This window comes from Arachis stenosperma, chromosome 1 (assembly GCF_014773155.1).
Source record: "Arachis stenosperma cultivar V10309 chromosome 1, arast.V10309.gnm1.PFL2, whole genome shotgun sequence".
Taxonomy (NCBI): Eukaryota; Viridiplantae; Streptophyta; class Magnoliopsida; order Fabales; family Fabaceae; genus Arachis; species Arachis stenosperma.
Window position 1 is genome coordinate 45,026,082 of NC_080377.1, and position 14,189 is coordinate 45,040,270.

Sequence of the window (14,189 nt, forward strand, 5' to 3'; positions counted from 1 at the left end):
AACCAACATCTCACCAAATTCCTGAGAATTTGCGACACTGTGAAGTCCAATGGAGTCCAGGAAGATGCCTATAAACTGCTCTTGTTCCCATTTTCACTTAGGGACAAGGCAGCTAAGTGGCTGGAATCATTCCCAAGGGACAGCCTAACAACCTGGGATGAGGTGGAGAGCAAGTTTCTGGCACGTTTCTACCCCCCACAAAAGGTCAATAGGCTTCGATCTGAGGTTCAGACTTTTAGACAACAAGATGGTGAGACGCTCTACGAGGCATGGGAGAGGTTCAAAGAGTTGACAAGGAAATGCCCACCAAACATGTTCCCTGACTGGGTGCAATTGCATATTTTCTATGATGGACTTTCGTATGAATCAAGGAAGGCTGTAGACCATTCATCAAGAGGTTCATTGAACAGGAAAAAGACTGTGGAAGAAGCCATTGAAGTGATTGAGACAGTGGCTGAGAATGAGTACTACTATGCTTCAGAGAGGCGCAACACTAAGGGGGTCATGGAGCTGAACCATGTTGATACAATTCTAGCCCAAAACAAGGTGTTTGCCAAGCAACTAGCGGAGCTCACCAGGAAATTAGACACAAAGCAAGTGGCTGCAATACACACACAAGATCAAGAGGAAGTAAGCATTGAAGGAGGTGATTGGGAAGAGGCCAACTATGTGGGAAACCAACAAAAGCAATCATATGATCCACATTCCAACACTTACAACTCAGGATGGAAAAACTACCCAAACTTTGGGTGGGGAAACCAGCAAACCCAACCACAAAACCACAAACCTTACAACCACAACCAACATAACAATTCCACATACCAAAACTCCAACCATAGATCATACCAAGCCACACAAAACACTTACTCCCAACCACCATATCATGGCCAAAATAATCAACCTGCCCAATCCAATCCGAACCAACAATTTCAAGATCAATTAAACAGGATAGAAGGAATACTAGCAAACATGGGTCAGGACATAAATGAGTTGAAAAGCTTTAGGGAAGATGTGAGATCGACCTTAAGGAACCATGGTGAAAAACTCAAGTGGATGGAGTCTCGAGTAGGAGAGCTATCTCAACAGGCCCCCAAGTCAACTGCAGTGTTCCCTAGTGACACAGAAAAGAATCCTAAAGGGGAACAAAAGGGAGTGAGATGGGAAGAATGCAAGGCCATCACCATATTGAAGGAAGTCTCAGAAGAAGAAGGAATCAGACCCTCAGAAAAGGAACCAGAAATCTTGAAAGAAGGTGTGGAAGAAGCTAAGCAGGAAAGTGAAACTGAGCAAGACAAGGAAATGCAAAAGGAAGGCATGCTGGAAACATACCAACCAAAAACACCATTTCCTCAAAGGTTAGGAGGAGGTGAAAAAGGGAAAACATATTCAAGGTTCTTAGAGACATTTAAGTCTCTCTACATCAATATTCCCTTCCTTGAGGTCCTCCAGCAGATGCCTACACATATCAAGTATTTGAAGGAATTTCTGAGCAAGAAAAGAGTTTTGAAGGGAGGACAAACTGTAATAATGAACAAAGAATGCAGTGCACTCATCAAGAAGGATATGGTCTCTAAGAAAACAGACCCAGGAAGTTTTCATATCCCCTGCATCATAGGGGAAACAAAAATTGACCGAGGATTCTGTGATCTAGGAGCTAGCATAAATGTGATGCCTCTGACTCTTATGAGAAGGCTACAACTGAATGAGGTGAGATCCACTGATGTAATCATACAACTGGCTGACAAAACTCAAAAGCAAGCTGAAGGGGTAGTTGAGAATGTGCTGGTGAAAGTGGGAAATTATTTTTTCCCCACAGACTTTGTCATTTTGGACATGGAGGAAAGCTACCTACACCCTATCATTCTGGGAAGGCCATTTCTAGCCACTGCTAGAGCGCTCATAGATATAAAACAAGGAGCAAAGGAGCTCTAAGAAAAAGAAAAACAAAGAAAGGAAAAAGTGCCAAGGACATAAGAATAACAAGAGGCCATAGCAGTGTTTGATGGATGCAATAAAAAAGTGATAATCCTACCTGATAAGAATGAAAAAGTGATGCTGCAACTTTCTGCATAAAACCCTTCTGATGAACTTCAAATGCTTGCTAATATAGCCAATGTAATTGCTTTTTGTTTCATACTTTCTTCTCAAATAACTCAGGACTTGCTTAGGGACAAGCAAGTATTAAGTTTGGTGTTGTGATGCCAAGGCATCTTAGGCTAGTTTCACTAGCATTTTTCTGTTAGTTTTAGTTGTCTTATGCATTTTCTTGAGCTTAAAGTAACCAAGAATGGTTAAATGAACAACAAAGCAATGAACCATCCAAACAGTATGATTTTGATGCAAATTCCATGAGTTTTTAGTTATATTACTTGAATGCTATGAATGGATGATTTCTCATGAAATTTTGCAAGACTTTGATGCAATTGTTTGGATGATTTCAGGGAAGAAGAGGCTAGGCAAGGAAGCAACAAAATCAATAAAAGAAGCTTGAATATCAAATGTGGAGTTTAAGCTCCAGTTTAAGCCTAAACTGGAGCTTAAACGCCAGAATCATGAGAAAGGAGGAAATGCTGTAACTGGCGTTTAACCTCCAGTTTAACCTTAAACTGGAAGTTAAACGCCAGAATGAGAAAGGCACTAAGAAGCATTTCCACGTTTAACCTCCAGTTTAACCTTAAACTGGAGGTTAAACGCCAGAATGAGAATTGAACTAAAGGAGCATTTCCACGTTTAACCTCCAGTTTAACCTTAAACTGGAGGTTAAACGTGTTCGACACTTTTTCTCACCAAGGAGCAATTCCACGTTTAACCTCCAGTTTAACCTTAAACTGGAGGTTAAACGCCAGAAGCAAGAGAAGCACCAGGAGCATTTCCACGTTTAACCTCCAGTTTAACCTTAAACTGGAGGTTAAACGTGTTCGACTATTTCTCTCCTCCAGGGTTGCTTTCTCATTTTCCACGTTTAACCTCCAGTTTAACCTTAAACTGGAGGTTAAACGTGTTCGACCCAATTGCTCCTCCAGGGTTGTTTTCTTCATTTCCACGTTTAAGCTTCAGTTTAACCTTAAACTGAAGCTTAAACGTGTTCGACATTTTACACTCCTGGGTTGCTTTCTTCCAATTCCACGATTAAGTTTCAGTTTAACCTTAAACTGAAACTTAAACTTCAACTTAAACGCCACCTTTTGAAAGGGTTTCTGGGCCAAATATATTGAAGTTTAAGTTAGCATTTGAGCACAAATATTAACTTAAACGTATTATGGTATGAAACCCAATTGAATATCATGGTTTATGGGATTGGGCCGGAAGAATTGATGAGTCTGGAACTTCAATTTGTTGAGTCTTGTGTCATTACTTGTTTATCACTAAATTTGCTCAATGAATGTTACAGAATTGGATCACAGCTTCATCAGGATTATGGATCATAAACCCAAAGCAAAAGGAAATCAAGAAAAAGCCTCAAAGCCCAAGAAACTCAACAGAAGCTCAATTTAGAAAGTGTATAAATAGGATAGAATTGAAGTTAGTTGGAACCTTTCGACATTTTGGAACTTTTGATCATTTTGCTATTTTTCATACTTTGTAATTGAATTCAGAGCTATGACTCACTAAACCCCTTTCATTGGGTTAGGGAGCTCTATTGTAATTCAATGAATCAATAATAGTTTTTATCTTCTTCTTCAATCATTTCTCTTGAATTTTGTTAGAAAGCTTCTCGATCTAATTCCATTGGGTAGTTGTCTTGGGAAAGAAACTATCCATAATTGGAATCCTTCGGAACCTTGGGAAAGGAATGATGGATTCATGCTAGAGAAGCTTTCTCACAGTGAATTGGATTGGGGTTTGGATGGATATTGTGACATGTAATCCTACCAAATTGTGGTTCATGAAACTGTGTGGTATAATCAGTGATCGAGCATCATCTCTTCTTATGAACATTTAAACCAAGGGATTGGGAATTTGTTTGTTTTTAGAGAGAATTGGTGAGCCAAGGAATTGGGATCCAATCATATAAGATTGCCAAGCAAGATTCAATGAATGCATTGGTTGAGGAAGAGATGAAAATGTTTTGATTCGGAGATTTCAATATCTCCTGACCCCAATGAACCCCTCTTTCTGATCTACACTTTCTATTTATATTCTGAAAATTTCAATTCATGCAATCACCCCAATTCCCTTTTAATTTCAGCAATTTACTTTCTCGCACCTTAATTCTCGCAATTTAAGTTTATGCAATTTCAATTCCTTGCAATTTACGTTTCCTGCCACATTTACTTTATGAAATTCACATCCAAAAGTTGATTCCGCTCAACTAAACAAACTTCTAATTCGAATTGCTCATTCAACCAATCCTTGTGGGATTCGACCTCACTCTATTGTGAGTTTTTACTTGACGATAACCGGTGCACTTGCCGGAAGGAATTTTGCCGTTCGTGCAATTTCCTAAAATCGTAGCATAACAAGTTTATGCGCATCATATGTTTTAGTTAGTTTTTAGTATATTTTTATTAGTTTTTAGGAAAAATTCATATTTCTGGACTTTACTATGAGTTTGTGTGTTTTTCTGTGATTTCAGATATTTTCTGGCTGAAATTGAAGGATCTGAGCAAAAATCTGATTCAGGCTGAAAAAGGACTGCTGATGTTGTTGGATTTTGACCTCTCTGTACTCGGAATGGATTTTCTGGAGCTACAGAAGTCTAATTGGCAAGCTCTCAATTGCGTTGGAAAGTAGACATCTAGGGCTTTCCAGCAATATATAATAGTCCATACTTTGCTCGAAGATAAATGACGTAAACTGGCGTTTGACTCCAATTCCATGTTCCATTCTGGCGTTAAACGCCAGAAACAGGTTACAACCTGGCGTTTAACTCCAGAAACAGCCTATGCACGTGTAAAGCTCAAAGCTCAGCCCCAGCACACACCAAGTGGGCCCCAAAAGTGGATTTCTGCACTATCTATCTCAGTTTAGTCATTTTCTGTAAACCTAGGTTACTAGTTTAGTATTTAAACAACTTTTAGAGATTTATTTTGTACCTCATGACATTTTTAGATCTGAACTTTGTACTTTTTGACGGCATGAGTCTCTAAACTCCATTGTTGGGGGTGAGGAGCTCTGCTGTGTCTCAATGGATTAATGCAATTATTTCTGTTTTCTATTCAAACACGCTTGTTTCTATCCAAGATATTCATTCGCACTTCAATATGACGAATGTGATGATCCGTGACACTCATCATCATTCTCAACCTATGAACGCGTGCCTAACAACCACCCCGTTCTACCTTAGATTGAATGAGTATCTCTTAGATCCCTTAATTAGAGTATTCGTGGTATAAGCTAGAATCCATTGGCAGCATTCTTGAGAATCCGGAAAGTCTAAACCTTGTCTGTGGTATTCCGAGTAGGATTCAGGGATTGGATGACTGTGACGAGCTTCAAACTCACAAGGGTTGGGCGTAGTGACAGACGCAAAAGGATCGATGGATCCTATTCCAACATGAGTGAGAACCGACAGATGATTAGCCGTGCGGTGACAGCGCACCTGGACCATTTTCACTGAGAGGATGGATGGTAGCCATTGACAACGGTGACCCACCAAACATACAGCTTGCCATGGGAGGGAACTTGCGTGCGTAAAGACGAAGACAGGAAGAAAGCAGAGATTCAGAAGACAAAGCATCTCCAAAACTCCAACATATTCTCCATTACTGCATAATAAGTATTTATTTCATGCTCTTTTGTTCATTTGCAAGTCAACTGATAATTATAATTGATATCCTATCTAAGAGTTACAAGATAACCATAACTTGCTTCAAGCCAACAATCTTCGTGGGATCGACCCTTACTCACGTAAGGTATTACTTGGACGACCCAGTGCACTTGCTGATTAGTTGTGCGAAGTTGTGAAGAATTGTGATTTCCAATTTCGTACACCAAAAAGCATATGCTAAAGTTTTGACTTCAAATTTAACACACATATATCAAATTATACGCACATATTAAATGGAATGTATCTATTATTATTATTATTATTATTATTATTATTATTATTATTATACAACTAACTACCAAAATGCATGAGTAACAAAAAAAAATCAAACATACCTTTTGCATATCAAAAATAAAACACCACCCATGTGTCTTGTAGTCCCCAAGGTCCTAATGCAACAATTCTAGGAACCACTTCCAATTATCTTTGTTCTCGACATTCACAATTGCCCATGTAATCACATAGATGTGGTGATTAGCATCTTATCCAACGGCTGGCAACATTTGGCTTCCAAATACGGTCTTTAAGAAAGCACCATCAAAACCAATTAGTGGACTAGCCAACTTTAAAACCGTTCTTACAATCGGTTAAGCACATGTACATCTTCTCGAAGATTGGATCCCCATGTGGCTATGGAGTTGTTTCAATTTGAACAGTTGATTTTGGGTTGGTCTTGAGTAAACTAAGGCCATAGTCTCTCAACATAGCATACTGTGCCTTCTCATCTCCATATACCACATTTCTAGCATCACTCAGTGCTCTTGAAATTGAATTCCTATTGAGGGATATATCATATTTTATTTTGAAAAATGTTGTAACATCGCAATGTCTAAAGTTAGGATACTTCCTCACTTTCTTTACTTGCTTACTTGCAATCCAATTTCGGTTTGAAGCCCTATTCTTATCCTCTCTAGGACAGGTATGATCATCCATGAAAGTCTTCACTTGCCAACATTTGTCCTCATAGTCTCTTGAGGCATAAATCACCCATTTGCATTCTTTGACTTTACATATTGCTCTTACCCTTTTTCTATCATTTTTCTTAAACTTGATACGCATTTCCTCTTGGATGGTGTACTCCCTCACAGCCTCTTTGAAGTCTCATTTGGTATTAAATTTCATTCCAACTTCTAAATGTAATTCACTAAACTTTGCACCCTCCCTAAACACTGAAAAAACTTCATTAGAATCATTGTCTTCATCCAGCTCATCTTCAGAGTTTGGTGAGGTTTTCATCTCCAACGAATGCCATGAATTTGCACCATCAGAATCAGCTCTCGGATCATAAGCATCATAGTCTTCAACCCTTGCATCCCCCACAAATCCAAGATCAACTTCTTGATCTGAAACATCTTCCACAAATGCATCATCATCAACTATTATCTTCTCCTTACCCTTACTAGATGCACCTGTAGGACCATTCTTCAATTTCACATCCTTCCTTCTTGAGGAAGAAATATTAACCAAATCAATTGAATCAAAGGAGCTGTCATCCCATACTGGCTTATAACCTTCATCTTCAGCACTCTCATAGCTATCAGAGGAGTCTTCATCAGAAGATAGAACAAATGATTTTGGTAAGGATGCCATGATGGAAGATTGGGTCAAGCAGTTTGAGGACCTTGTTGGCTCTCAGGTAACTAAGTTTACGTCCTTCCATTCATTTTCTTTAAAGTTGAAAGCTTTGTGTTGTTGGGCAATGGTGCAATTGAAAATTGTTTGTGCTAGTTTAAAGTCAAATCTTTGTTTCTTGTGCTGTGGTTTACTGTTTGAGTAAAATGGTTGAGTTCATGAAGTTGTGAAATGAGTAAGAGGGTCATGGATTTTACAGGCACCTTGTGTTTTGCTTCTTTTTTATAGTGTCTTCTGTAAGCATTAAGCTTATCATTGGGGCCTATAATTTTACCATAATTTTTTAGACATGTATGAAACCATGAATTAGTAAAAGGATTTCACATCCTTGGCACAGATTGAGTTATTCTGTAACGAAATGCTTGATTTTTATTATATAATACATGATTAAGCTATGAAGTGGAGTGAATAGTGAATGTTGAGTTTTGCGAAAAGTTGTATTTTGCTTCATCATTCCACTAAAATGGTATTTAGTGTTTGCTTAACCTTTTACAAGCATGTAAAAATTTTCCTGTTGCTATCATTGGATGATTGAATATATTCAATTTTCGTATCTTGATTTGACCGAAATGTGTACTTAGGTATGGAATGGTCAAGAGGTTATTGACAAGGAGGTTGATGACTCTTGTTTATATGGCTTTTTCTCCCTTTATGATTCTTTTTCTAATATTAAAATTGAAAATTGGGCTGCTTATTTTCATGTAATGACTAGTCCGCATTCTCGTGGTATAGAGATCATGTTGGTAGTGCTCTCCACTTCTTGCATTTGGTTTTGTCTGATTTTGGATGGCATATGAAATCAAGTTCACCATATATTCTAGCATCCAGTTTTCATATTAAAATTTCTAAAGCTTAGTTATTATGCCAGAGTATTTGTTTTAATGAAATGTAGTTGTCCAGATTTCTTTCCAAATAGCATTTGAATGAACTAAAATAGTACTTATACTGTAAGGGAAAAAACCTATTTATCTTTTAATGGTAATGTACTATTTTTGTTTGTATAGAATACTTTATGTAATGAACTCTTATGGATTTCCTGCTTCTTAACTTAAATAGATTGCATTAACTGCGGCAGCAAATCTCACTCATAATCTTGCTTAAGAATTTAAAAATAATGGCATTGATTACTAAAATTTTATAGAACATTTGCAATTTTTAACTGTTAAATAATGAAGGCTGTCAAAATAGTCACAAATTTAAGCTTAAGATTGATAAATGACTTTTTACTTTTGTATGTTCTTAATATTTTTTGTTCGATATTCCCGGTTTTTAAAATTGTATGAAGTTTATTTTATGGGAGTGTGGTCCTTTATTTGTATGTTTTGCTTTATACTTGCCATGGCATTCTGAAGAGAAGTAATTTCTGTTGTAATCAGTTCTTTAAGTGCTTTATTTTTTTATTGTAAAGCAAAGCAATTAATATGAGGGTTCTTATCTTATGTTACAATTAATCGCCTATAGTTTGCTTGTTTGGCAATAGGAATCAGCATCTTTCGTTGCTTAAATGTGTCCAATTTTTTTTTTAATTATGAACTCAAGTTGAAAATTTATTGGACTTGGATAATAGACGCTAACAGGAATTTAGACTCTAGGAACTGCAACATACTTTTTGAAAAGAGAAGTTTGAACCCCACATTTAGGAGGTTACTTCCATGTAGATGTGATTTTGTTTGAGTTTGACATGGAAAAGCAACTAGCAAAGGATTTTAGTTGAGACATGCAGCCCAGTCCGGAAATGTGTTTCACAAACTTAACTACTTGTACTATATCTTCTATTATGTTATTTCAAATATGGGAACGAGGGAGGGGGAACATATTATTGTGTACATACTACATACTGATATGTTTCATCTTTTTCTCCTTGTTGGATCTTTTGTTACCCCTGCTTTTTGTTCTTTTCTGTAATTCCTCATCATGAGAACATTGTATCTTGGCATGATTTCTGGAAGTCAAGTTGATAATGTCATTAATTTGTTTAGGACATGGAATCTATTGTGGAGACCATGATGCGGCAACTTCTGTCCAAGGAGATTCTTCATGAACCAATGAAGGAAATAGGAGAAAGATATCCAAAGTGGTTGGAAGAGCATAAATCTAGCTTAAGCAAAGAAGACTATGATCATTATTCACATCAGTATGAACTAATACAGAATCTGAATGAAGTCTATGAAAATGATTCTGAAAACTTCACCAAGATTGTTGACCTCATGCATAAGATGCAAGAATGTGGACAACCACCGAATGATATTGTCCAAGAGCTTGCTCCCGATTTTGATCTAGCCAATCTTGGCCAGATGTAAACGTTCTATCCCATCTTATCTTTTCTCTGAACTGATTGCTATGGCTGTTTTTGAGTTACAATTGTAACTGTAGCCTCTATTTTCTTACTTCTAAATCAAATTGTCAGTCCATATATTCTAAAATAAATGAATGATCTGTCACGGAAATTTACTAATGGATAGAAGTTTAATCTGTAAAATAGCTGTTTCTAGGGAATGCCTTCAATTCACCAAAGTTAAACTTTGTGCATGATGCACCAAGATAATCCAACGATGTAGATCTAATAGAGACTATAAAAATTATAACATTATGCTAAGATTTATACCATGGGTTTATCTTCGTGCATCAAAGCATGGTCTTTGTTTCTATGATGATGTTGAACATCTGGTCAGATTTTTTATCAATGCCGAATAAAGGGTAGCTTGGTCTATACGCATCCCACATTAACTTAAGATCCGGGTAATGTCCACACCCAAGTTCAGATAGTATAACTTGAAAATATAATCATTTTTCTTTAATTAAGGTGCTTGCTATGGTGTTTGATGCATTTCTTGTTTCTAAACCAATGAAAAGATGACTTGTTATAATATCTATAAATTTGAAAATTTAAATGTAAACCATTCTTGTTGCCATTGGTCACCACCAACCCGTCTAGTGGCTTCCTACAATCCTGCTCCAACATTCCTAATAAGAAAAACTCTATCAGCAATAGTTGCTATATGCACCAACCTGTTGGTATGATTGACAAGCACTACTCCATGCTCTGCCTCAACCCACCATGAGTGTTCAGTGGTGTTTCCATTTGCCACTGACTGTTGCTTTATCACTACCAATTGGGAACGATGTTGAGAATCTGAGAATTTAAATAGAAATTGGAGGAAGAAACCAGATGATGAGCGGATAATTTATACACCTTTTGGTATTGTTTTTACATAGTTTTTAGTATGTTTTAGTTACTTTTTAGTATATTTTTATTAGTTTTTATGCAAAATTCACATTTCTGGACTTTATTATAAGTTTGTATATTTTTCTGTGATTTCAAGTAATTTTTTGCTGAAATTGAGGGACCTGAGCGAAAATCTGATTTAGAGGCTGAGAGAGGACTGTAGATGCTGTTGGATTTTGACCTTTCTGCACTCGAAGTGAAATTTCTAGAGCTACAGAAGCCCAATTGGCACGCTCTCAATTGCGTTGAAAATTAGACATCTTGGGCTTTCCAGCAATGTATAATAGTCTATACTTTACCCGAGATATGATGGCCCAAAATGGCGTTAAACGCCAGCCAGAAACTATTTTCTAGTGTAAAACGCCAGAACTGGCACCAAAACTGGAGTTAAACGCCCAAACTGGCACCAAAACTGGCATTTAACTCCAAGAGTGGCCTATGCATGTGAAAGCTTCAAAGCTCAGCCCAAACACTCACCAAGTGGACCTCGGAAGTTGATTTCTACACTATCTGCATGTAGTTACTCATTTTCTGTAAACCTAGGTTACTAGTTTAGTATAAAAACTACTTTTAGACTTTCATTGAGGGAATTATGAAATTTTTACATTTCATATTGTATCTTTGACGGTATGAGTCTCTAAACCCCATAGGTGGGGGTGAGGAGCTCTGCTGTGTTTCAATGGATTAATGCAATTACTACTGTTTTCCACCCAATTACGTTTGCTTCTATTCTAAGATATTCACTCGTACTTCAATGTGATGAATCTGATGATTTGTGACACTCATCATCATTCTCAAATCCATGAACGCGTGCTTGACAACCACTTCTGTTCTATTTGAGCTCAACGTAGTCATTGGGTGACAGCTTGAATGCGTATCTCTTGGGCTTCTGATCCACGAGTTTGACTGCTTCTCCTGACAACAGAGCATTCAAATCCGTGAGATCATAACCTTTGTGGTATAGGCTAGAAATAATTGGCAGCATTCCTGAGATCCGAAAAGTCTAAACCTTGTCTGTGGTATTCCGAGTAGGATCTGGGAGGGGATGACTGTGACAAGCTTCAAACTCGCGACTGTTGGGCGCAGTGACAGTGCGCAAAAGGATCAATGGATTTTATTCTGAAACAAGTGAGAATCGACAGATGATTAGCCCTGCGGTGAGAACCGTAGCCGGACCATTTTCACTGAGAGGACAGATGGTAGCCATTGACAACGGTGATCTGTAACAACCCCAGTTTTCGAGTATGCGAGATCTTTTCTAAAAGTACGGATTTCTCCAGAGGATCAATAAGGGGAGAACCTCTGATATATCATCAAGTATCTCAATCCTCATTGTAATTATGCCATCTTTAAGTTAGAACCTTTTTCGAGGCAAGCTCGATAACGCAGTCACGAAGAACATAGTTTTTGAACCGTATCGGTCAGGAATTTTGATCCAGTTTTTCGTAAATAGTCTAAATTTGACGAACCGGAATTGATTCATGAGAGAAGAGAGATAATAGGGTAACATTATCATTATATTAGTATTAGAAGCTTCTTGAATAATATTATAAGGTTACCTAGTCAGTTTTAGTTAAAAACAGAAAATCGGTTTAACCGGGTTCACAGTTTATTGGAGCAGCTTAGCACTAGCACTCTCTGATGACTTTAGCAATGCTAAGGCCTCATCATACATGTTTTATTCTCACAATAAATATGTTACTAGTGTCATTTATGCTAGTAGCTCAGAAAATAATTTTTAGAGATGTTTTTACAAGTGTTCCGATACATCTAGTTTTAGTAGTTATACACCTGAGATATTTTAATATTATTTTAATCCACCTCCAAGCCAACAAATCACAACTCACCCTACACCCCCAAGACATTCCAAGGCTGGTCATTTACTCCCTTTTGGCCGAAAATAACAAGAGAGAAAAGAGAGAAACTTTCATGAACACTTAATCTTTAAAGCTTGATTTCTTCTGAACTAAAACTCAAATCAAAATTCCGATTTCACCAAAATGATCATCTCTTCTTCCTCTACATAACCATGTAACTTATCAAGGCTGGAAATAAGGCAAGATGGCTGTTCCTTTCCCCTTTCAATTCGGTTTTCAAGGAAAACCATGCAAAACATGTGTTTTCTTGATGTTCTTCCTTAGGAATCATGCTTAACTTGACTTGAGGGCCAAGAAATGTTAATTTACAGCAAGTCTAAGGTGATATATCCCTTCCTAATATGCTGAGAGAGATTTGTTCAGTTGAGGGTTTGTGGATTTAAAGTTGTTCTTGATGTGATTTAGGAGGAAAAAGTGCTTAAGGACCACCTAAGGACATAACCAGATTTGGAGCAGCAAATCAAGGTACGGTGTAACGAAATTAAACTTGATTATTTGTGTTTGATTTGTGTGAATGTTGTATAACTTGGCTGTGCTAAAAATTGGTTGCATATATGATTGATTCTTGGTGATAATTTGGTGAAATTTTGATGAAATTTGATGAAATTTAAGCTTTAAAGTTCATGTTCTTGGAGCAGCTGAAAAAATGAAACCCTAGGCTTAAATTGAGGTTCAATTTTGTGTTGAATTCATGTAGAAAATAATGGGTTTTAGTGGCTGCTAATTTATTATGAATTATGGTAAAAATCGGTTGTTGAAAAGACTGAAAAACGGGTAAAAACAGAGAAAGAATCTGAAGAATTTATGAAGAACATGAAGAACACTTTGAGTCTGATGAAGAACAATGAAGAACAGGCTTTAGATCCTTAAAAGGGCAAGGAAGTAAAAATTTTGGTGTTTAAGGGGTTATTTGGTAATTTCTAAAAGTTAGGATAGTTAAAGTAGAAATATTAAAAGTTACGGGTGGTAAAAAGTGAATTTTAAAGGTTAAAAGTAAAAGGTAAGTTAATTTTCGAAAATTTATAATAAAATAATAAGTAATAATAAAATATTAAATAATAATATTTAATTAAAAATAATATATTAATAAAAATAATAAAATAATACGGAAAATGCAGTTTTTTGTAAAAGCTTTAGAAAGACAATTTTAAGCGCAGAATCTCATAATTACCTTCATAAAACACTTAGGGAGTGGAAAGAACATATTAGTGATGCAAAGATAAATGAAAGATAAAAAATTAAAGAAAAGATAAAAAACCAAAGAAAAGTCTGTAAAATTTTAAGGACAGAAAAATAGACAGAAAGTAGTGTACGAACTAGGGCAACATAGTTAGTCCTTGAGTTGCGACTAGGGTTAGGTATTATATGAAAAGTTAAACTGTTTCAGTATAGACTTAATGAACCTATACTTGGGATAGGCTAACTATTCATACCGAAATTTACATAAGCTTTAAATACATACGTTAAGCAGAGAAATCAGAGCAAAGTAGAGAAACACAGAGAACAGAGTAACAAGAGTGAAGTAAAGAGATAAAGAGAAAAAGAGTAAATATAGATACAGAAGAACAGTAATTAGAGAAAAGTAAAGAGATATAGAGAACAGAGTAACCAGAGCAGAGTAAAGAGATACAGAGAACAGAGTAACCAGAGCAAAGTAAAGAGATACAGAGAAAAGAGAAACCAG

At 36.6% G+C, this 14,189-nt stretch overlaps 1 protein-coding gene and 1 non-coding gene across 2 annotated transcripts; one reads left to right on the plus strand and one right to left on the minus strand.

The window, feature by feature from the left end:
• Positions 1-210: 210 nt before the first annotated feature.
• Positions 211-314, minus strand: LOC130949863 (small nucleolar RNA R71). Its single transcript, XR_009073476.1, has one exon. It is a non-coding gene; the product is annotated as a small nucleolar RNA R71 (small nucleolar RNA).
• A 6,525-nt stretch (positions 315-6,839) lies between these two features.
• Positions 6,840-9,702, plus strand: LOC130979176 (peroxisome biogenesis protein 19-2-like). The gene is made up of 3 exons (XM_057902551.1): positions 6,840-6,878; positions 7,305-7,406; positions 9,382-9,702. Exons 1-3 carry the CDS (start codon positions 6,840-6,842, stop codon positions 9,700-9,702), a joined length of 462 nt encoding a protein of 153 aa, XP_057758534.1.
• Positions 9,703-14,189: the final 4,487 nt, after the last annotated feature.